Below are 25,576 nucleotides of genomic sequence, written 5' to 3'. Positions count from 1 at the left end.
CAGGCTGGGCATTCCAATTCCTCACCACCCTCTGGGTAAAGAACCTACCCCTGACATCCGTCCTATAACTACCTCCCCTTAATTTAAAGCCATGCCCCCTCGTGCTAGCTTTCTCCATCCGAGGAAACAGGCTATCACTATCCACCCTATCTAAACCTCTAATCATCTTATATGTTTCAATAAGATCCCCTCTTAGCCGCCTTCTTTCCAACGAAAACAACCCCAAATCCCTCAGCCTCTCCTCATAGGACCTCCCCTCCATACCAGGCAACATCCTGGTAAACCTCCTCTGCACCCTCTCCAAAGCCTCCACATCCTTCCTGTAATGTGGGGACCAGAACTGCACACAGTACTCCAAGTGCGGCCGCACCAGAGTTGTGTACAGTTGCAACATGACGCTGCGACTCCTAAATTCAATCCCCCTACCAATAAACGCCAAGACACCGTATGCCTTCTTAGCAACCTTATCTACTTGACTCCCAACTTTCAGGGATCTATGTACACATACACCTAGATCCCTCTGCTCATCCACACTATTCAAAGTCCTCCCGTTAGCCCTATACTCGACACATCTGTTATTCCTACCAAAGTGAATTACCTCACACTCCTCCGCATTAAACTCCATCCGCCACCTCTCAGCCCAGCTCTGCAACCTGTCTAAGTCTTCCTGCAAACTATGACACCCTTCATCACTATCTACCACACCTCCGACTTTGGTGTCATCAGCAAATTTACTAATCCACCCAACTATACCCTCATCCAGATCATTAATAAAAATTACAAACAGCAGTGGCCCCAAAACAGATCCCTGAGGCACACCACTCGTAACCGAACTCCATGATGAATATTTACCATCAACCACCACCCTCTGTCTCCTATCCGCTAGCCAATTCCTGATCCAATTCCCTAGATCACCCCCAATCCCATACATCTGCATTTTCTGCAGAAGCCTACCATGGTGAACCTTATCAAACGCCTTACTAAAATCCATATACACCACGTCCACTGCCTTACCCCCATCCACCTCTTTGGTCACTTTCTCAAAAAACTCAATAAGGTTAGTAAGGCACGACCTACCCGCCACAAAACCATGCTGACTATCTCCAATCAATTCATTACTCTCCAAATAACTATAAATCCTATCCCGAATAATTTTTTCTAAAACCTTGCCCACAACAGAAGTGAGACTCACCAGTCTATAATTCCCGGGGAAGTCTCTGTTCCCCTTCTTAAACAACGGGACAACATTCGCTAACCTCCAATCTTCCGGTACTATACCAGAGGCCAACGACGACCTGAAGATCAGAGCCAGAGGCTCAGCAATCACTTCTCTTGCCTCCCAGAGAATCCTGGGGTAAATCCCATCCGGACCAGGGGACTTATCTATTTTCAGACCCGCCAGAATATCTAGCACATCCTCCTTATCAACTGCAACACTGTCAATTCTACTCCCCTGCAACCCAGTGTCCTCCTCAGCTATATCCATGTCCCCCTGTGTGAACACCGAAGAGAAATATTGGTTCAATGCCTCTCCAATCTCCTCCGGTTCCACACAGAACTTCCCTCTGCTGTCTATAACTGGCCCTAATCTTGCCCTAACCAACCTTCTGTTCTTGACATACCTATAGAAAGCCTTAGGATTCTCCTTAACCCTATCAGCCAAAGTCTTCTCATGTCCTCTTTTAGCCCTTCTTAGCTCACTCTTCAACTCCCTCCTAGCCAATCTAAAGTTTTCTAGTGCACTACCCGAGCCCTCACGTCTCATCCGAACATAAGCCTCCTTTTTCCTCTTAACCAACGAAAAACTTTTTTGGTGCACCACGGTTCCCTAGCCCTACCAATTCCTCCTTGCCTGACAGGGACATACCTATCACGGACTCGCAGTAGCTGCTCCTTGAAAAAACTCCACATTTCAGACATTCCCAGTCCCTGTAATCTCCTAGTCCAACCTATGCTTCCTAATTCTCTCCTAATAGCCTCATAATTACCCTTCCCCCAGCTAAAACCACTAGCCCGAGGTTCATGCCTATCCCTTTCCATCACTAAGGTGAACGTAACCGAATTGTGGTCACTATCACCAAAATGCACACCAACTTCCAAGTCTAGCACCTGGTCTGGCTCATTACCCAGCACCAAATCCAATATAGCCTCACCTCTAGTTGGCCTATCTACATACTGAGTCAAAAAACCTTCCTGCACGCTTTGTACAAACACTGACCCCTCTAACGAGCTAGAGCTATAGCAATTCCAATCAATATTAGTAAAGTTAAAATCCCCCATAACAATTACCCTATTACTATCACTCCTAACCAGGATCGTCTCCACAATCCTTTCCTCAACCTCTCTAGAACTTTTAGGAGGTCTATAAAAGACTCCCAACAGGGTGACCTCTCCTCTCCTATTTCTAATCTCCGCCCATACTACCTCAACAGACAAGTCCTCATCAAACTTCCTCTCTGACACTGTGATACAATCCCTGACCAATAATGCTACCCCTCCCCCCCTCCTACCTCCTTCTCTACTCCGACTAAAACATTTGAACCCCGGGACCTGCAGCAACCATTCCTGCCCCTGCTCTATCCATGTCTCTGAAATGGCCACAACATCGAAGTCCCAGGTACTGATCCACGCTGCAAGTTCATCCACTTTATTGCGAATACTCCTCGCATTAAAGTATACGCATTTCAAACCCTGCTCCACCCCACCCCTGCGATGCTGTGCATTGCAGTCCCCATCTATGCCCCCCTCACTATCAACCCCTCTACTCAGGATCCCACCCCCCCTCCGAATCAGTTTAAACCTCCCTGCATAGCCTTAGCAAATTTACCCCCCAGGATATTGGTCCCCCTCTGATTCAGGTGTAGACCATCCCTCTTATAGAGGTCCCACCTTCCCCAGAATGAGCCCCAATTGCTCAAGTACCTGAACCCCTCCCTCCTGCACCAACCCCTCAGCCACGAGTTCAAACTTTCCCTCTCTCTATTCCTCTCTAAACTATCCCGTGGCACAGGCAAGAGTCCGGAGATAACCACTCCATCAGACTTGGCCTTTAGCTTCCACCCCAACTCCATAAATCTCTGCTTAATATCCCCTTCCCTTAACCTCCCTATGTCATGTGTCCCCACATGAACTATAACTTGGGGTTGATCTCCCTCCCCCTTAAGAGTCCTGAATATCCTTTCTGATACATCCCGGACCCCAGCCCCTGGTAGGCAATACACCAGCCCTGAGTCCCTACCTTTACTTCCATCTCTCTTATCTGTCCCTTTAACTGTGGAGTCCCCAATCACGTCCTCTAGTCCTCTAGTCCTGCTGTACTTTCTGAGCGAGAAGAATCTCTCTACCTCTACCCTATCCATCCCTTTCATTATCTTATACATCTCTATAAGATCCCCCCTCATCCTTCTAAACTCCACCGAGTACAGACTCAGTCTATTTAGTCTCTCTTCATAGTCTAACCCCCTCATCTCCAGTATCAGCCTAGTGAACCTCCTCTGCACTCCCTCCAAGGCCAAAATATCCTTGCACAAGTGCGGTGACCAAAACTGCACACAGTACTCCAGCTGCGGCCTCACCAGTGCCCTGTACAGTTGCAGCAAGACCTCCCTGCTTTTATATTCTATCCCCTTCGCTATAAAGGCCAGCATCCCATTCGCCTTCTTGATCACCTGCTGCACCTGCAGACTGGGTTTTTGCGACTCATGCACAAGGACCCCCAGGTCCCTCTGCACCGTAGCATGCTGCAGCTTTTCGCCCTTTAAGTAGTAATCCCTCCTACTATTATTTCTGCCAAAGTGGATAACCTCACACTTGCTAACATTTTACTCCATCTGCCAGGTCCTCGCCCACTCACTCAGCCTATCCAGATCCCTCTGCAGACTTTCCACACCCTCCGCACAATTTGCTTTTCCACTCATCTTTGTGTCATCAGCAAATTTTGTTACCCTACACCCAGCCCCCTCCTCCAGATCATCTATATAAATGGTAAATAGCTGAGGCCCCAGCACCGATCCCTGCAGCACTCCACTAGTCACCAACCGCCAATCCGAATAGCACCCATTGATACCAACTCTCTGCCTCCTATTAGACAACCAATCCTCTATCCACGCTGACACCTTACCCCCAACTCCATGCCCACTAACCTTCTGAAGCAACCTTTTGTGCGGCACCTTATCAAACGCCTTTTGAAAATTGAGAAACACCACATCCCCCCTCTCATCCTCTAAGGGTCCAACATTCACTCTAGCCAGCCTCCTCTTCTTTATATATTTATAAAAACTCTTACTGTCCTTTTTTATATTTAGTGCTGGTTTATCTTCATAGTCTATCCTTCCTTTCTTTATCAACTTCTTCGTCATTCTTTGTTGATTTTTAAACCTTTCCCAATCTTCTACTCGCCCACTACTTTTAGCCACTCTGAATGCATCAGCTTTTAATTTAATACTCTCCTTTATTTCCTTCGATAACCATGGCTGGTTATCCCTTCTCCTACATTCCTTCTTTACCATCGGAATATATTTCTGCTGAGCGCCGAAAAAGATCTCCTTAAAGATCCTCCGCTGTTCCTCAGCAGTCCTACCAACCAATCCGCGCCCCCAATCTACATTTGCCAATTCCTCTCTCATCCTAACATAAGAACATAAGAAATAGGAGCAGGAGTAGGCCATCTAGCCCTTTGAGCCTGCCCTGCCATTCAATAAGATCATGGTTGGTTTGAAGCAGATCAGTCCCACTTACCCGCCTGCTCCCCATAACCCTAAATTCCCTTGTCGATCAGAAATCTACCTACCCGTGACTTAAACATATTCAAAAGGGTAGCCTCCACCACTTCAATGGGCAGAGAATTCCAGAGATTCACTACCCTCTGAGAGAAGAAGTTCCTCCTCAACTCTGTTCTAGACTGACTCCCCCTTATTTTGAGGCAGTGCCCTCTAGTTCTGGTTTCCTTTCTAAGTGGATCTGGTTTCCTTTCTAAAGTTTCTAACTTTAGAGAATCGAACTTCAACACATTTCCCAGTGAGCTGGAGGTGAAGGCTCACCAGCTTCTCAGTAATGAGAAGTGTGGAGAAGCTGATAAAGTGAGTGTGTTGGTGTGGAAGGAAGTCACAGAGACTGGGAGAGCCAACAGCTCTGTCCCATGGTCCACAGAGCAACGTGTAAAGAAATTGAATCATTGAACACAATCTGACATTGAAGAATTCTTGTAATTTTATCATTTGCATTTTAATTGAGGATTTAATGGGTTGAAGAGTGAGGATATTGTTGATCAAGGTTCAATGATGATAAGTGGGGGTAAAATTCAGTCGTCATTGGAGACAGCAGCTGACTCAGTGTTTGCAAAGATCTCTTATCCACATCCTACACAGCTAGGGGCTGAAATTATCCCCAAACAAATCTCCCCAAACCAACAAAGAAAGCAGAGTGATATTGATTTGCCATGTCTGTTTGGGGCTGATGAGTGATAATAATGTGCGGGAGTCTCCATTATCCAGGTTGGGGGGGGTGGCTGCAGTGGTCTTTCTGAAAGATGGGAGTGAGGATGGAGAGAGGTCATGATGTGGAGATGCCAGCGTTGGACTGAGATAAGCACAGTAAGAAGTCTCAGACCACCAGGTTAAAGCCCAACAGGTTTATTTGGCAGCATTTTTTTCTTGTTTACTTTATTCCAATCCAATCAAGTCAAATTGAAGCCAACTCAGAGTCCTAACAAGTCGAGACATTCCCGATCCAACCTGACAAGACAGGGCTCTCACCACCTGTCTTGGGCTTAATCTACATGATCCAAACTGATTGGAGTAGGTGTAGCTCCTCGTCCAAGGCTTGATCTCATTTGCATCTTAGCCAAAACATTCCTGCCTGGCGATTGTCAAGCGGTGTTCGTTCATCCAACGTCATAATGTCTGCATGGTCTCCCCAATGTACCATGCCTCATTTCCTGCAGTGTATAGGTAGACAATGTTGGCCAAGTCGCAAGAGTATGTACTGTGTACTGGTGGATGTTGTTCTCATGTGAGATGATGTCATCCATGTCGATGATCCGGCATGTCTTGCAGAGGTTGCTGTGGCAGGGTTGTGTGGTCAATCAGGATCTTGGGTTCATATCACATTATCTGTAACCCCCACAACTTGCCTGGGCTTTGCAAAATCTCACTAACTGTCCTGGCTGAGACAATACTTTAACCTGTGCTTGGTCCTCTCTCCACTCACATTGTCTGTACCTTTAAGACTTGATTACCTGTAAAGACTCGCATTTCAACCATTACCTTGTAAACTGAGTTGGTTTCTATAAATTCTCTGTTTGTGAACCCAACTCTCACTCACCTGATGAAGGGGCAATGCTCGAAAGCTTGTACTGCCAAATAAACCTGTTGGACTTTAACCTGGTATTGTAAGACTTCTTATGATGGAGAGAGGATCAGAAAGTTGCTGGGAATCAGGAATATTTCACAGAATGCTGAGCAAGCAGATATTGGAGTGAGGAAAGGTGAGAGTCACCAGCTAAATGTTTAAAGCTGTTCTGAGCACAGCAGCTTGTGTGATGAGAGAAATAAAGAGGAATCCTCATTGTCAATGTGTTCTTATGACAACCTGCTGTCTTTGGACTCAGCGGCTGGAAGTGGTGGTAACTCAGTGCAGCAGCCCGGGGGGGTGGAAAGAAGACGTGGAGAAGACACAGCCCCAGCTCACAGAGTGAAGTGAGACACTGACTGAACTGGAGGGGGAAGGGGAGTGACATCCAGACCAACAGGGGGCTCAGCACCCTCACTGGGAGGCAGCTGAACTGACACTGTCTCTCCTGCCCCCACCTTGTCCCTTCAGGATGTTAATGTGGGGAGTGTCCAGAGTCTGGGACAGTATTCAGATCACCACCAGTTCTCAATCCTCAAGCCGCTCTTGATCTGAGCAAGGCATTAGGACAGCCATGAAGATGATGGTGTGGGATGACCCTGTGCACTCTGCGAGGTGAAGGACAACAATTTATCAACAGGATAACTCCCTCAATGTCCACATAGTTAGTGACCACAGACTGATCATCATGCAGGTGTGTGCACAGCACCCAGGGAATGTCCATGACAGCTATGTCCTGAGATGTACGGACATCCCTGGGCTATTTGAAGACCAGCCCAGGTTGCCGGGATGGCTTGTGCGGGACAAGGGCTACCTGCTGAGTCATGGCTGATGAAGCCAGTGTGGAGGCCCAGGATGGAGGCAGAAACCCATTATAATGAGACCCATCCAACCACCCGGTCTGTTGATGAGCAGTGGATATGTTAGCCTTCGCTTGGGTATCAGCAATGTAAAGGCACTGAAAGACTCTGAACACAAACAGCGCTGGACACCATGCATCCAATGCAAGATCTTTAGTTACTTGTACACAAGGAGAACTCTCTAAGGCCAACACTGGATGTCCGGAGCGATTCTGAGATTACAGAGAAACAGCTCAGCAGTTATAGTTAATTACAGCAAATCAGGAACAAGAGATTTTTCACATCTTTCATTGACATACATATCCACCAATTACAGCAAAGCCCATTTACCCTTATCCAATAGAAAACCAATCCTTCATTAGCGTAATATGTCCCCATATCTTGCTATTAGGTAATCGCCATGGTAACTTGTTCTTTGTTTTCATCCTGCTGTCCTGACCTGGAATGCCGTGTTTATGGAACAAGGTTTTAGATATACTCACTTATCCTGTGTATGTCAGTGTTGGCCTGACTGAAGGCCTGACTGAAGGCCGTATTTGGAGAATAATCATTTTCCATCACTTCACAGAGTTTTGTTTTGACAATTATGGAACTTTAATTTTTACAATTGTTTTAATCTAACTTTCACACAGAGGCTTGCTACAAAAGTTGTCCTGGTGCCTGGACCTCTCTAGGGTGTCTTCCAACATGGCCCAGTGCGGACATTCTGCATCATCATCGTCTGCTGCATTCTGCACAATATCGTACAGCAGGGGGAGTCCAAAATGGAGGTGGAGGGGAGGACAGCAGAGCAGGGGGTTGTTGGAGGGGTGGCAGGGAAGGGGACCACCACCTGCAGGATTTATAGGAACTGCCACATGAGGATCCGGAGGATGAAGGACAGGCGGTGATGGTGAGGGTCTGGCAGAGCAGGGCAGCGAGGGATACTTTAATTGTAGCAAGGCTCACCTAGTTGCTACCATACAGTGCGGCAGCTGCTATCACCACCCTCCCACCATACCCCAGGAGACGCTGCAGTCACTACCACCCCCCCCCAACAATGCCAAGCTGCTCCCTTAAACCCCCAACCCATCCCCTCCCCACCCTCTTTCACCACAGCCCCCTGATTCCAAGTCATATCACAACAGGATAATGGGCCTGAGCTGGCCATGCCAAGGAGTCTTTGTTCAAGGCTGGAAGATGACGACAACTCACTGTAAGGACACTGGGATCCTGCCCTGGTGCCAGACATGTCTGACTCCTACCTGTTCTCCAAATGCACTCTGCACCTGGGCCCATATAGCAGTAAGGGTTTGACCACAAGCATGTGGGTCACGGGCAGGGGGGGTGGGTGGGGTTAGGGTGGGGCTAAGAGGGGACAGATGCCAGGGGATGGTATTTAAATAGGGTCTGGTGGATGCTGGGGAAAGCAGAGCAGGCGGTCTGTAATTTTAGCTGATGGGCCAGTATTGCGCAACAGACAGTGGTCTGCGCCTCGATGCGTGGGATCGGGGTACGCTCAGCTCTGTGGGGGGGAGAATCAGAGACAGATTAGTCACAGCTGTGAGGGGCAAAAACATTTAATGGTGATTTTTAACAGCGATAAAAACTTCACCCTGAATATTGCTGACCCTCACCCATGCCCTCTTCGTGACCCTTTCTAATGTTACGTAGCCTACTGCTTTTTCTCGGTTCAGCCCCAGGATGCACATCAGAGGTGGAGGTATCCAGCTGTGATCTGCGCCCTGTTGTCTGTGATGCCCTTGGTGGTCATTCCCTGGGAGGGCCGATACCTGGAGGGCCCCGGCTGACTTGTGGATGGCACTGTTTCGGTGCCAACCTGTCCATCATGCCGGCCCTGAGATGCCCTCATGTGAGGAAGGAGGAATCAGAAGGTCTCAGGACATCTGGGATCTCCTGGGTGGAAGACCCCAGCATGGGCTCAAGCCCTTCCTCCTCCCTTGGGGTACCCAGAGTCCCTAGAGACACTCCACGGGTCAACAGGGTAGCTAGACTGAGCTCCAGAAGCTCCGGTGTTACCTGGCTCTGCCAGTCCTGGAGGCCCAGATCCCTCTGTGATCCTTCAGCCCTGGCCCTCTGAGACTCGGCCAAGCTCAGGAACCCCTCCACTTACAGCATTCAGTGAACAAGCCAGGCTCCGGAGCCCCTCAGCAGTAGTACTCTGAGCCTGGGTTAAGTTGTTGAGGCTCACAGCCACGGCCTGCTGTATCTCCACAATGCCAGCGAGAGTCCCAGCCATGGCTACCTGTGACTACAAAATTCCCCCAGTACCAGTGGCCATAGCCCGACGAGCCTCCAGGATGGCACTGACACTCCAGCCGTGGCTCGCTGTGTCTCGAGGATGGCCTGCACCCGTCACCCATGGGGACCACGTTTTCCACTGCAGATGCCACCCTTGCAGCACTGGCCTGGGTACCACACTGTGCCAACACCACTTCTTGTGACAGAAGCCTGTTGGACTCCTCCAAACAGCCTTGTAGTTGTTGCAGTGCTGCTGACAGACCCTCCACCGTTATCCGCTTCTGCTGATGCATCTCCGACAACCAGTCCCAGAGGCCCAGCATCTGGCTCGGGGACAGCTGAATCCTTGCTTTCGTCACACTTCCGCACGCTCGAGCCTCGGAAGTTCCCTCCTCCACCCGTTGTGCGTTTGCGGCTGTGTTGTGTGCACCAGAGAGTGACCCCAGAAGCTTCACCACTAAAATATCCAATCATGGTGATTGTATCTGCGCTGGTGAATTGTATGGTGGATGCTCCTGTCGAATGAATGGTGCTGTCCTCAGTGGATTCCTCAAGGCCTTCCTCTGAGGTTCCCACTGAAGTCTCGTGGGGTGTTTAAGAACATAAGAACATAAGAACATAAGAAATAGGAGCAGGAGTAGGCCATCTGGCCCTTCGAGCCTGCCCCGCCATTCAATAAGATCATGGCTGATCTGTCGTGGCTCAGTTCCACTTTCCCGCCCTCTCCCCATAACCCTTAATCCCCTCTCTTATCAAAAACCCATCAACCCGCTTCTTAAAAATATTTAGCGAGGCAGCTTCCACCACTTCAATGGGCAGAGAATTCCAGAGATTCACCACCCTTTGAGTGAAGAAGTTCCTCCTCAACTCCGTTCTAAAACGCCTCCCCTTTATCTTGAGGCTGTGCCCCCTAGTCCTACTGTCTTTTTTGAGCGGGAAGAGTCTCTCCACCTCTATCCTATCCATCCCATTCATCATCTTATACGTCTCAATGAGATCTCCCCTCATTCTTCTAAACTCTAACGAGTACAAGCCTAGTTTATTCAGCCTCTCCTCATAGCTCAACCCCCTCAACTCCGGTATCAGCCTAGTAAACCTTCTCTGCACTCCCTCCAAGGCCAAAATATCTTTGCACAGGTGCGGCGCCCAAAACTGCACACAGTACTCCAGCTGCGGCCTCACCAATGCCCTATACAGCTGCAGCAAGACCTCCCTACTTTTATATTCAATCCCCTTCGCTATGAAGGCCAGCATCCCATTCGCCTTCCTGACCACCTGCTGCACCTGCAAGCTGGGTTTTTGCGACTCATGCACAAGGACCCCGAGGTCCCTCTGCACTGTCGCCTGCTGCAGTTTTTCTCCACGTAAGTAATAGTCCTTTCTACCATTATTCCTACCAAAGTGGACCACCTCACACTTGCCAACATTAAATTCCATTTGCCATTTCCTGGCCCATTCGCCCAGCCTATCTAGATCCTTCTGCAGACTCTCCACACCCTCCGCACAATTTGCCGTTCCCCCAATCTTGGTGTCATCCGCAAATTTCGACACCATACACTCGGTTCCCTCCTCCAGATCATCTATATAAATGGTAAAAAGCTGAGGCCCCAGCACCGACCCCTGGGGCACTCCACTAGTCACCATCCGCCAATCTGAATAGCACCCATTGACCCCCACTCTCTGCCTCCTATTTGACAACCAATCCTCTATCCACGCTAACACCCTACCCCCAACTCCAAGTCCCCTGACCTTCTGCAATAACCTCTTATGAGGTACTTTGTCAAACGCCTTCTGAAAATCCAGAAAGACCACATCCACCGGCTCTCCTCTATCCACCGCCCTAGACACATCCTCATAGAACTCCAGTAAATTTGTCAGACACGACTTCCCTTTAATGAAACTGTGCTGCGTCTGCTCTATCAAGCAATTCCCTTCAAGATGCCTCGCAATTTCCTCCTTAATGATGGATTCTAACATTTTACCTACCACAGACGTTAAACTAACCGGCCTATAATTCCCCGCCTTTTGCCTGGCACCCTTCTTAAACAACAGCGTAACATTAGCCGCTTTCCAATCTTCCGGCACTTCCCCGGAATCCAGCGACGTCTGGAAAATAACCACCAAGGCATCCACTATAACCTCCGCCATTTCTTTCAGAACCCTCGGATGCATTCCATCCGGTCCTGGGGACTTGTCTTAGCAGGAAGGTTGGGGAGGATAAGGCGGGGGGGGGGGGGGTGGGGTAGGTGGTGGTGGCAACACCCAAAGGTCCGGGTCAGAGTCATTTCCTGTAACAGATGACTCAAGGTTCAGTGCAAGAGAGGGACAAGTGTCTGGGCAGCGTACCACCTATCTGGAATGAGCCATTTGAACTCGGGTTTAGCAGATGCTCACTTCCATGGTGACCTGGCTGTCAGTGACCATTCTCTCCTCGCCCTCCCCTGCTAGCTCCATAGCATTCCTCAAAGGCAGTAAGGAGATGCAGCTCGGGCACCCCATCCCCAGTCTTGGTATGCTCCCGGTGGCTGTGGGGGAGGGGGGGGGAGGGGGTGTAAAGGGGGGGTGGGGGGTTTCTAAACCTGATGGCTGGAAGGATACATGGTGTAGGGGGTGGGGGCAGTGGGAGGCGATTGTGTGGGCTTTATTGGGACTGTGCCTCGGCAGTCTGGGGTTGTAACTGGGAGTGATGCATTTTCTTGTCCATTTAACATTTAGAATTTTTATTGGAAAATTCCACCCAACATCTTTCCCAGGATGAGAAGGGGCAGTCCAGCCATGAGCTCCTCACCCTGGAGGAGAGTGCCAAGGTCAATGCTTGGGGGACCCTCCCTCTGAAGCCAGGCAGTAGCATCTGGGGACATGGGCACTGGATCTACTTCCTTGATCCTCATGGAGCTAAGGCACCAGGCCAGAATGTCAGTGCCTGGAGGGAGGAAGAGGGGGGCGGGTGGGGGCAGTGCATCATTGGTACTGCAAATGGATGGGGCCTGAAGATAGTCTGAGGGGATAGGGGGCTGAGATTGGTATGAGGAGACGGAAGCTGAAGAGAGGCTGAGGTGGAGGGGGCCTGTGGGGGTCTGAGTGGGAGGAGGCTGCGGAGGGGCTGGGCATGGTGTGCGGGAAGGTTGGGGAGTGGGCGGTGGGGGTGGCGGGAGGGTAACCTGTTATTTCAGTGCTGGGGGTGATACCCTCTATGTTGATGGGTTGATGGTGCTCCCCTTGTCGCCATTTGTATTTTCAGGGGAATGGGACATGTCTGCAACCACAGAGACTGGGGTGTCCTTTTTAACATCTGCGCTGGCTGGCATGATTCCTGAGGTACAGAATTTGCATCTATCAGCTGTGTGAATCCTACCTGACGGACACTGCCAGTGCCAACAGGAAACCCTCCCGTTTTCCCACTGGTGTGGGCTCTTAGAGCCAATTCAGGTGAAACACAGCCGTTGTTTCTCACTGCTTTTGTCTCCTTCACTTCCCCATCTGGAGATGTATACTCAGTGCTGGGTACTATATCTCTGGAAGGATATTTTGGTCTGAAAGATTTGCCAGAATGAAACTGAGGTTAAAATCATAGAAGCCCTACAGAGCAGAAGGACCACAATCTCTATCCCCATAAGCCCACTTATCCATCCTGCTAATTCCCCTGATGCTGAGGGGCAATTGAGCAAGGCCAATACACCTAACCTGCCCATCTTTGGACTGTGGGAGGAAACCGGAGCACCCGGAAGAAACCCACGCAGACACAGGGAGAACGTGCAAACTCAGCACAGTCACCTGAGGCTGGATTTGAACCCGGGTCCTTGACTCTGTGCTGACCACTGTTCCACTGTGCCAGACAAGGGCAAGCTGCATTGTCTGGACTTGTCTTTTCTTGAGTACAGAAGATTTAGAGGTGATCCGAATGAGAATTTGAAATTCTCAATGGAATCAATAGTGTGATTAAAGAGAAATGTTTCTCTCTGATAACAGATCAAGAAGGTCCAATTTTAAAACTGGATCCATTCAGAAATAAAGCACTTGTTCACATGATGGGTCAGTCTCTCCTCCAATAGGTTGTGGATGCTGGCTGCCAAATTCAAAACTACTTAACCTAATCCCATCACATGTCCTTCTGCTTCCATCTCCCTGATGCACTTATCTTTCTCTTCCGGAAGCGTGCTCACACTATTCACTCCAACTACTCGATAATGCAGAGAGTTCCACGTCCTGAGTAAGAATGGTCCTGAATTCCATACTGGATTTATTATTGAGTGTGTTCTACAGAATATTTGTGGTCTCCATTTATTTCCTCACATTCCAGTTGTTGATATTAGACAGCAAGACAATGTCTACAGCCCTCAGCCACCCATCAGTAATATTTCACTGTTCTGTACAACCAGCATCTTCTCTTATATATTAAACATTCTCGTAATCATTAAATTCCTTCTTAAAGGGGGAAATGTGTGAATTGAGTTTCCTGGGAGAAAATTGGAAATGTAAATTGATATTCTGGATGAAGGGCTGGACTTCTCTGGAGTTTCGAAAAATGAGAGGTGATCTCATTCAAACACAAAATTATTACAGGGCTCAAAAGGGAAGATACAGGAGTGTTGTTTCCCCTGGCTGGAGGATCTAAAATGAGGAGCCAGACTTAGAATAATAAGGAGGCCACTTAGAACTGAGTTGAGGAGGAATTTCTTCACTCAAAGGGTGGTAAATCTTAGGAATTCAGTCCTCTAGAGGTGTGAGGAGGCTCAGTCAGTGAGTGTGTTCAAAACTGAGAACAATAGATTTCACACATTGAAAACCATCAAGGGAGCAATCTTAACAAAAAAATTCTAGGGACGATATTATGAGAAAAATTCAAAGCCTAGCTAGCGTGAAAAGGAGAGAGTTTTAGATGTTTTTTGGGTGAATCCAAATTGCATATTTTAGGCACTTAGAGAAGGAACAAATGCACAAAACCATTTGTAGCTGCTGGAGGTGGTGGGGGTGGCGGGGGCTCGCGGGGGGGGAGTGAAGCTTTGACAAGGTACCACATGGTGGGTTGTTGCAAAAGGTTAAATCTCACACGATCCAGGGTGAGACAACTAAATGGATACAAAACTGGCTTGATGACAGAAGCCAGAGGGTAGCAAGCAATTCAGAGCCATTTTGCCAATTTGAACCATGTGGAAATTTTGCCTTTAAAGAGCCTAAATGTAAGGCACGAAATCCTGCCAATGCGGCTGGGGGATGATTCTCTCTGGTTTTCTTGCCCAATATGGCACTGAACCAAAATAATGGAAATGTCCTCCAAGAGATTCCAGTGTTTGACACAACTTGCTGCATATGTTTGTATGCTTGGACAGTTTTGTATTGGAAATTAACTCCACTCAGTTATTAATTCAATGGCCCTGATTTTATTTCCAACCATTGACCTTATTATCAGTGATTCACTGTGAACAATGTTATAATCGATTGGACAGTGAAGATGTGCTCCCAAAGGAAACTGCTGAATGGACCATGAAGTAGAATTAGAAATTAGCATCCCAGTGGAAGTAAATGTCTGCTTTCCATTTTGGGAATTGATAGAGAAAGTTACTTAATCAGCACGGCAGCATTAGGGTTTAGTTCATGAACTGAAGTAAAACCTGTTCTCTAGATTGGATTTTTATGTACTATTTTTATTTACCCCAATTTTCTGGAAATAACAACATTACCACGCCTAGCCTTGACTGGAGACAAATGCAGAGACCGATACTCGAATTATAAAGCATTTTATTCAATTATCAAACCACATTAAACAGCAAATCTAAAAAACATTCACAGTAGGATACAATTCAGAAGGTTATAAAGCATTTTATTCAATTATCAAACCACATTAAACAGCAAATCTAAAAAACATTCACAGTAGGGTACAATTCAGAAGGTGATTGACCCAATTATCTTGTTCCGAAGGAAAGAATGCCATAGATTATTTGCTCAAATGTTCACCTTGTCTTCACCTCCTGCTCCTCTTCATTGCCACTCCTTATTGCCTGGTATAGTCCTTTGGGTGCCATTCCCAAGAATAACCGGTTCCTTCCCCTTTGGATACTGTTTCTCAAAGATTATTGAAAAGGCATTCTTTTTCACAGCCTTGTAACAACTGATACCGTAAAAATTGAACCATTTTCTTCTTCTGTCTCCTTACTCAGGCTGTGTTGAAATTTGTACTATTTCTGTTTTCTGGGATTTATTCCCAGTGGGGAATACAAGTGGGTGATCAAGTCAACAGTTGACTGTTCAACAACTCTCAGGCTGCTTTTCTTTTTATGAACAGAAACATCTAGAAGTGAGCAAGTTAACACATTTCAAATATCCTTAAACTTACAATCTCTCCTCTTGTAAATATGAATGTTAAAGATGTTCCTGCTGATAATGCTTAGCGCTTTCTTCCTGGCAGACAGACACTTATCATTTCTCCCAGAACAAAATTCCTGATCTTGGGAAAACATGTATGAGCGTGCTTACATATTTCTTTAACTGTCATCGACAAGCGTTTGATCACAAACTGTCTTCTCGTATCAAACTGGTATACATAACAACACTGCATTACATGGAGTTTTTAAAATCTCTGACTTGTATGTTTCAACAGATAGCAGAATATGATCAAAAAATAATGTCAACGGTCCCTTGAATTATCACAAAGTAGAAGAAATGGTTAACAGCTAGTTTCTGTTGTTTTCCACATTAACGGGAATAATAATGAAATATTTACCCTTCTTTTTCATTAGATTGATTAAATTTAGAATCAAGTTACCAACTGACAATTATAAACTAACCCATTCATGAGGAAAATTACTAATTTACAAACAAAGACGAGTTTATAATCACCTCTCCTCAACCCTAATTTCACCCCCCATGGAAGTTAATGGTCAGGGAATTCCAACTGACCCCAGGTTTTTCCCGATTGATTAGCCTAAAATTTCCTTGCTTATTTTTTAAAGGTTATTTATTTATTAGTCACAAGAAGGCTTACATTAACACTGCAATGAAGTTACTGTGAAAATCCCCTAGTCGCCATATTTCGGCGCCTGTTTGTGTTCACTGAGGGAGAATTTAGCATGGTGAGTGCACGTAACTGCACATCTTTTAGACTGTGGGAGGAAACCGGAGTATCCAGAGGAAACCCACGCAGACATGGCGAGAACGTGAGACTCTGCACAGACAGTGACCCAAGCTGGGAATCGATCTTGGTGCTGTGAGACAACAGTGTGGGTCTGGTGGGTCGTGGGTGGGAGCGAGTGGGAGGAGATGGGAAGTCCCATGCTGATGGGAGTCGGGGTGGAAATCTTTGTGCGGTCAGGAGTGTGGGGCAAGTCCTGTGCAGGCATCAATTCTGGTATTTAAAATAGTTATGCTGAAGTTAAGTGGTTTATTTCTTCTAAGTTTTTAAAATAACTCAGCGCAATCCTGGCAGAAAGCATGCAAAGTTAGCGATTTAAATCACTTTGTTGGATGGTTCCCAGTGCAATTGTCATGGCTAAGTTAGTTTATCAGTGCATTTGCCATGTAAACCCTCAGCTGGAATCTTCCGAGAGAAATTCCCCAGCGGTTCCTTCTGAATCAAATGCTGGCAAGGAAGGGAATTATGGCCATTTTAACCACTACAACCCTCCTTGCTTCAGATTATTCTTTATTCTCATCTTCTGTCTCGTCATGTTACCTTACTGAAGTAATTTTCTGTCCTCTGAGAATAGTTTTCCCTTTTTGTGAAGTTTTGAATTATTCTAATTGATACTGAACAAAAATATTTGACTTCTGACAACTGCAAAAAGCGTTTTCTCCTATCTACTTTTATTGACAGTCAATTGTAGTTTCCTGGGCTTCCTACCAGTATCTGTCCACAAATGTCAGTTTGTTTTTATTTTGTCATTTATCAAGAAGTCCAAAGAGTTATGCTAAAGTTTACCAAAAAACTCTTGTACCTACAGTGTTGTTTTGATTATTAAAAATAATTAATTTTTCAACTGAAAATATTGAGCATTCCAGATGGATATAGTTAGTTCAGTGAAATAAAGCATTTATAGACTGAGTAAAACAGCTGTTCCCCATATAGGAAACACCTGGATAGAGTTAGCCAAATCAGTAAAGTTAAAGGTTACAGAAACATCTGCTCCCATATTTAAAACAGCTGGATGATATGACTATTGGTTAACATAGTCTCCAAGAGCAAACGCTTGCTGACCAACCCAATTACACATATTAGACAGAATTTTTCGAACTCTTTTTCTGCTCTTTTTCCTCTCATTTCCAGCTTGATATTGTTTCCATTCGTCTGGAAACAACTCCTCTTTCCCAGCAACTTTTGCTATTAACTCAGCCTCTTTCTTGACTACATTCAGTGACTGAATTCTCTCTATGAATCCAGGTTTAGCCTCCTCTTTCTCAGATTGAATCAGCAGCTCAATGTAAGCTGGGGTTGATAATGGGTTTGGTCTGAGAGCAATTTCTTCAAGTCTTGCAATGCACTGGGATGATGTTTCAATCAAATCCAACACTACATCCTGAACATCAAACAATTCCTGCTGAAGTTTCTCCATGATTTTCTGCTTTGTCATCTTTTCACCAGATGCCTTCTCATACTTTTCCTTCAGCTCATTGTATGTCCTCTTCTCCTTTCTGGTTTCATATTCAAATCTGTACTTTTGGTTATGATGAATATGCCAGATACATTTATTAGGACAGACTTCGCAGTATCCATTGCTGCCCATTGCTGAACATTGCCATTTATCTTTATCATTAGAATAGATACAGGACTGGTGACAGGTGAAGTGACATTTCTGACAGTTGGTTATGTAATTATTACTCCCACTGATATCGATCTTTTTTGGAACTGTGATTTCAACTTCATATTCAAAATCTTTATTTGCATCCAGATCGACCTGGTGTTGGTTCAAAGCTTGTTGAGTCTTTCTGATCTCCTCCAGTTTTGTCAAACCTGCATTAATCTGAGGCTGCAAACCCTCTACCGCAGTTTCCAGTTGCTGACGCTCCTTAAGGACCTCCTTTGTTAAGAGTAAACTCTTTGTTTCCATTTTGTTAAGACCGGCAAAGAATTTCTTCATACTGTTTGATCCCATCTTCCAGAACATTGAATCAAAGTTATCACCATCCTCTTCCTCATCTTCAGAATAATCAGGGTTTGTCTTGTTGGCAGAGTTTCCAAAAGCTGAACTTTGTGCAAATACGGCTGAATTGTTGAACTTGAAATGAACTGGAAAACCTTTTTTATCTTTGGGACACGGTACCTCAGCAACATTGATGGCCTCCAGAACGGGGGGAACTTGCCCATCAGCGAACGTCACCAGGATTTGGATATTCTCAGCAATATCTTTACCAAAAATGGAAAGAATTGAATCAAAGACATATTTCTGTGCATGCGTCAGGCGAGCCAAAGAAGCTTGAGCAATAAAACACACAGCATCGATCTGATCAACACCATCTGGGGAAGTAAAGAACTCTCGGATCTGATCAGTGATCAATTTATCTCGGGTTATCCCCCTGGTATCTCCGAATCCCGGAGTGTCAATGATAGTGAGAGAGTAATCAATCTGGAATCCTTCTTGATGATGGAGTTCAAAGGCAGTGATTGCTGATGTCTGACTTTCAGCCTGGGATCGTCCTGTTCCTTCATCAATCAATTTAAATCTGAAATTGTCCTCCCATTGCACGCCCAGGATGTAGTTGATCATTCCATTGATGAGGGTTGTTTTTCCTGCTCCTGTCGCTCCAAGAACCATGATTGTCCTGACTCTGTGTTTTGTGGTGGGTTTTCCAAAGGAGCATTTTACACGGTGTCCATCCTTGTCAAGTATCTTCTTCTTTAAGGGGAGTGTGTAAATGGAAGGCTTCCCCTCGGCTGTTAATGTACTTTCTTTACGAAGTTTCTCAGCTAGTCTCTGGTTCGTTTTTGCTGCTGCATTTCACATATAATAAGTGTCATTACATTCTGGAAAATTTTTATGGATATAGTGAAAAGATAGGCTTACAATTACTGTTTAACGTTAGTTATAAGGCTAGCATAGGCAAACTTCTTAATATGAGTTAACAGAAGGTTAAAGGCCAGACAACAACTAGTTAAGGGGCAGACAACAATTCCTTTATTCCCTACTTTTGTTTCACCACAAATAATGTGTAAAGTTATTTGTCAATATAAAGTCAAAAATTAATGTCTGAATGTAACGTAACAGATGATTGCTGATGGTTCAGATATTTTTAAATAATGTTTGAGTTAGCTGAATTTTGGCAGCTTCCATAATGAATGCTTGGTGGAATGAGGACAGGTGTGGGTGGTTTTTTTAAATATTGCTATTGTATCTGCTCAACTACTTTCTCTGGCAACTCACTCCATGTATGCACCACGCACTGCGTGAAGAAGTTACCCCTCAGGTCCCATTTAAATCTTTCTCCTCTCACCATTAGCCTATGCTCTCTAGTTTTCAATTCTCTTTTCCTGGGATAAAGACTATGTGCATTCATCTTATCTATGCCCATCATGATTTTGTACATTTTTATAAGGTCACCCCTCATTTTCCTACATTCCAAGGAATAAAGTCTGAGCCTGGCCAACCTCTCTATTCTATGACAAAAAAACTAGGCGTAGACTGGAATAGACGGACATCACTGAAGGAACAGATCCAGGAGATTGGCCAAACTTGTAGTTGGGAACTTCCTGCTCAAGGGAGGATTGTGGGGAAGGTGAAAAGAAGCCAATCATGGACTGTTACTCCCAGAGAAAGGAGCCAAACAGGGACTGTTGCTATCAGAAAAGAACCAATTTGTGTGTTCATGGCTGGGTGGAAAGTAGAGACCTATTTAAGCCAGAATTTGTTAAGCTTGAGGCCAGCACTATATCCCATCAGGTGGGTGATCTGGTTAGCTATCTGAACAGAGAATGAACAAGGGTAGATTGGCCACCCCATCCTATCTGTTCAATGGGAACACCAAGCAATTAAAATGCTGGATGTGTAATCACTGGTGTTAGTATTATTGACCTGTCTGTAACAGAAATCAAATCATAAACTGTAGTTATTTTGGGCAAATTCTTGAGTTTTGGGTCATTAAGGTCCAGAGTAAACTTCCAATCTCAAGTTGTAGGAATAACGTACATTTTCTATTAAAATCTTATCACTTGGTTCACTAGAACCTCCTTCTCCACAGTCAGCAGACACTCGCACTCTGTTAGATGTCTCGGGTTTCAGTCCCTCTAAAGTATAATGACATTCACTGTCTGTCGTCTTTATTTCCTCCTATAATTCATTCTCTGTCCTGGAGGTAACTGCCTCTCCTTCTCTATATTCTGTCATGTTCTGAACTATATCAACACCAACTTCAATCTCAGTCATAGAATCATAGAGCAATACAGCACAGAAAAGGCCCTTCAGCCCAATGGTCTATGCCCTCACAGCTAGTCCCAATTGCCCGTATCTGGCATATATCCTTCTAATCCTTTTCCATCCATGTACTTGTCCAAATGTTTATTAAGTGTTACTATCATACCTGCCTCAACTACTTTCTCTGGCAACTCATTCCATATATGCACTACACTCTACGTGAAGAAGGTCCCATTTAAATCTTTCCCCTCTCACCTTTAGCCTATGCCTCCTAGTTTTCAATTTCCCTTCCTGGGATAAAGACTGTGTGTGTCCATCCTGTCTATGCCCCTCATGATTTTATCCACCTCAATAAGGTCACCCCTCATTCTGTTATGTTCCAAGGAATAAAGTCTTAGCCTGGCTAACCTCTCCCTATGACTCAGGTCCACTAGTCCTGGCAACATCCTTATAAATCTTTTCTGCACTCTTTTCAGTTGGCCGATGTCTTTCCTAAAACAGAGTGACCAAAACTGTACACAATACTCCGAATGTGGCCTCAACAATGACTAATGCAATAGTTGGTTTGCCTGGTGAGCACTGCAGCACCATAAGAACATAACATAAGAACATAAGAAATAGGAGCAGGAGTAGGCCATCTGGCCCTTCGAGCCTGCCCCGCCATTCAATAAGATCATGGCTGATCTGTCGTGGCTCAGTTCCACTTTCCCGCCCTCTCCCCATAACCCCTAATCCCCTCTCTTATCAAGAGCCCATCAACCCGCTTCTTAAAAATATTTAGCAAGGCAGCCTCCACCACTTCAATGGGCAGAGAATTCCAGAGATTCACCACCCTTTGAGTGAAGAAGTTCCTCCTCAACTCCGTTCCAAACCGCCCCCCCTTTATCTTGAGGCTGTGCCCCCTAGTCCTACTGTCTTTCTTGAGCGGGAAGAGTCTCTCCACCTCTATCCTATCCATCCCATTCATCATCTTATACGTCTCAATGAGATCTCCCCTCATTCTTCTAAACTCCAACGAATATAAGCCTAGTTTATTCAGCCTCTCCTCATAGCTCAACCCCCTCAACTCCGGTATCAGCCTAGTAAACCTCCTCTGCACTCCCTCCAAGGCCAAAATATCCTTGCGCAGGTGCGGCGCCCAAAACTGCACACAGTACTCCAGCTGCGGCCTCACCAATGCCCTATACAGCTGCAGCAAGACCTCCCTACTTTTATATTCAATCCCCCTCGCTATGAAGGCCAGCATCACCTGCTGCACCTGCAGGCTGGGTTTTTGCGACTCATGCACAAGGACCCCGAGGTCCCTCTGCACCGTCGCCTGTTGCAGTTTTTCGCCCCGTAAGTAATAGTCCTTCCTACCATTCTTCCTACCAAAGTGGACCACCTCACACTTGCCAACATTAAATTCCATTTGCCATTTCCTGGCCCATTCGCCCAACCTATCTAGATCCTTCTGCAGACTCTCCACACCCTCCGCACAATTTGCCTTTCCCCCAATCTTGGTGTCATCAGCAAGAGCATTTGGATTGTTGAAGGCTTACCAGGTGGACTTGTAGGAAGTGTGGTGGCTCTGTAACTCTCACTGACCAAGCTGATCTCTGAAAAACAGTAAATGATGGAAATATTGAACAAGTCTAACAACATCTGTGGAGACTGAAGCAGAGTTCATGTTTTATGTCAATGACCTTTCATCAGAACTGGAAAAGTTGGAGAAGTCATATGTTTTAAGCAAGTACAGAGATTGGAAAAAGGGTGTAGAATGAACACCAGGGAAGGACAATCGTGCTACACAAATGCCAGGCAATGATCATCACTAATAAAAAACACTCTGACCACCACCCCTTAACATTCAATGGTGTAACCATCACTGAAGTCTTCACTGTCAACATCCTTGGGGTCGCCATTGACCAGATCCCAACTGGATTCACCACATAACACAATGGCTGCAAGAGCAGGTCAGAGGTTAGGAATACTGCAGCAAATAAATCACCTCCTGATTTTCCAAAGCCTGTCCAACATCTAGAAACAACAAGTCAGGAATGTGATGGAACACTCCCCACTTGCCTGAATGGGTGCAGCTCCAACAACCCTCGAGAAGTTGACACCATTCGGGACAAAGCAGCCCAGTTGATTGGCACCACATCCACAAACATCCACTCCCTCCTACACTCAGTTGGTGGGGACGCGGTGTGATCCTTGCCTGTGAGGACCTCAACCATTAAGATGGTGAGCCTGGAAGTTGGCTTTAGAGAATAACAAATCATATGCAAAGCATGCCAGGAATATTGAAATTTGCTTCATGCCATTTATGGCTGCAAAGCTGATTTCACTGGCAAATGAATGCTGGTAACATTGCAAGAGATGAAGAACCAGGCATGATCCTGATTTTTTTGCCTCTCATCCATTTGCCTTGCCGATCGACCAGCAGATCGAGCTGGTAAGATTATCCCCTAAGTGCTGAACAAGCAAGAAAACAGGAGAGTTTCAGACTCGTCTTTTGGGTGAGTTTTAAAAAAGCAATCTTGTGGCATTTAGTCAGGAGTGCCACATTGTGATTCTCGCCAGCAGGGGGAGAGAGCAGAGCCTGATCTTGCCTGGGATGCTCGCTTCTGCACCCTGCTTTCCCAGTATACCAGGAAAACTCCCACCACACCTCCCCCACTCGACATTGGCCCTCCTCAGCCCAGGATTCCTGCTGGCATCCGTACCTCGCAGATTCACTTGTGCACTGAGAACTGGGAAATCACAAAGGCCCCTGCTGATAGCCTGGCTACCCAGTAGCATAAAGGTTAAGGGCCACTGTGACCTTCACTGCCACTGGGAGCTGCTGTCCTCCTGTCCCTCTATGTGCCTAGTCCATGAGGAGGGAATGGGGGAGGCGATGGTCTAGTGGTATTATCACTAGAGTGTTAATCCAGAAACTCAGCTAATATTCTGGGGACCCGGGCTCAGAAAAACCCACCTGGTTCACTAATGTCCTTTAGGAAAGGAAACCTGCCATCTTTACCCGGTCTGGCTGACATATAACTCCTGAGCCATAGCAGTGAGGTTGACTCTCAACTGCCCTTGAGCAACAAGGGATGGGCAATAAAATCTGGCCAGCCAGTGACACCCATGTCTCATGAATGAATTTTTTAAGAAGTTAACACTGGTGCCCACACTGTCTCTTTACTGAGCTGGAGCCTGTGGCAGCAAACACAGTCTGACAGCTCTTCGATGGACATACATGAAATGAAAATGCTGGGCTCTCAGTGTCCTCCGTGCCCTGGCTCCCCCTACCCACCTCAGGCTGATGAGTGGCTGCCTCCTGTCCTCTTGCTGCAGCCTCTGGCCTGGACTGGTCTTGTAGTACACGCATATCTCCCTCCTCTTCATCTGCAGCCGCCACAAGAATCACCGCCAGGTCTATTGGCTCCATGGCAAAATCTGTGATTGCTCTGGAGGGTGGAGGGCGAGGGAGGCGGCCAGGGAAGACAGAGAGTTCTCCATCCTGGGACCCGCACTCCCTCCCTCTCAGCAACCCGTGTCCCAACTGAGTGAGGATGGTGACAACCCAACACCATGCCTGTTGCCATGCGCCACCTCAACGGGATGGTGAGCATCATTGCACCCTTGCAATGATGGAGAACATGCAGCTGGCTGTGCAGGGATCCCCAGTGAGAAACCTTGAAGCATAGACATGGGTGCAGCCACCTGGATGTCTGGTGCAGTGGCTTCCAGGAATGGCTAGCAGTTCAGACAGACAAGGGAGGGGCAACTTCGTGACTATCATGGGATGGGTTCCCCTGACAGGTCCATGCTATGTGAGGAGCCAAGTAAACACGTGTGCTCCCTTGCTTGGAACAGAAGCTGAGAGACCTATTCCGTGTTTGTGTTAGTGGAGTTACTGAGATGACCCAGCCCAGGAGCTCCAAAGTGTTTTGTGAAGTTAGCCTAGACCTACATTTGTTTTGGCATTAGAGTGACCCACTAGAAAGCTTTAATCGAAACAAACTTGATTTAAGAACACAGTTAGAATATAACCAAAAGAGTAACTTTTACCAATTAAAATACTTAAAATGATGCAGTATAACTCTTCACAGCTAGCTATCTCTGTTATTCTAATGCAAAGCAATATCCCACAGGCATACACTCTTCTTTGATATTAGTTAGCACAAAGGCAAATGTGCACGCATGATGCCGGATTTCCACCTTTTTAGCCCTTCTGGACAGATGTCCAGACAGAAGATTCCAGAAGGATATACCCTACAAGAAATCTCCCAGTCTCCAGACCTCAGAGACAGAAAGGGATACCTCGCTCTACAGCTTCCAAAGCAGCAATTCTCAGAGATAGATCCATTCTTATCTGGCAGAATCTCCAAGAAAGAGACTTATCTGCTGATAGGTTCCAGTCTCCAACGTCAGAGAGGGGAAAGGAGAGATACTGTTCTCCTTTTACTAAAAAGCAGCATCTAAGTTTGAATATTGTGTGAAAAAATCCAGCTTCCCCATCATATGACCATGACTGCCACTTATTCCAATCAACGCCCATTCTGCAAAATCTCAGAGGAAAATAACAGAACAGTATTAGTTCAGATTAAAACCAACATTCTAGCCATTAGAAACAGCTAGGCTGCTGCAGTGACAATGCAGCACGCTGATAGACATTACAGCTCTAAGTGCATAAAAGACTGTTGTAACAGATCCTTTTTTAAAAGTTTATTTATTAGTCACAAGCAAGGCTTACATTAACACTGCAATGAAGTTACTGTGAAATTCCCCTCGTTGCCATACTCCGGCGCCTGTTTA

The 25,576-nt window shown here is 46.2% G+C and overlaps 1 protein-coding gene across 1 annotated transcript in view; it reads right to left on the bottom strand.

Annotated features, from left to right (window-relative positions):
- Positions 1-16,222: 16,222 nt before the first annotated feature.
- The window catches only part of LOC145348629 (uncharacterized), a 62,686-nt gene continuing 53,332 nt past the window's right edge, over positions 16,223-25,576 (bottom strand). Inside the window, exons 2-5 of the mRNA XM_080196795.1 lie at positions 24,072-24,225; positions 22,956-23,031; positions 18,631-19,371; positions 16,223-18,579 (exon numbers count right to left, since the gene is read on the bottom strand). Of these exons, the coding sequence (XP_080052921.1) occupies positions 17,600-18,579; positions 18,631-19,371; positions 22,956-23,031; positions 24,072-24,225 (1,951 nt within the window). The 3' untranslated portion in view covers positions 16,223-17,599. The remainder of the gene's footprint in view (positions 18,580-18,630; positions 19,372-22,955; positions 23,032-24,071; positions 24,226-25,576) is intronic.

Source organism: Carcharhinus amblyrhynchos, chromosome 9, assembly GCF_965287045.1.
Source record: "Carcharhinus amblyrhynchos chromosome 9, sCarAmb.v2.hapA, whole genome shotgun sequence".
Classification (NCBI taxonomy): domain Eukaryota; kingdom Metazoa; phylum Chordata; class Chondrichthyes; order Carcharhiniformes; family Carcharhinidae; genus Carcharhinus; species Carcharhinus amblyrhynchos.
This window is presented reverse-complemented; position numbering and strand designations above follow the sequence as displayed.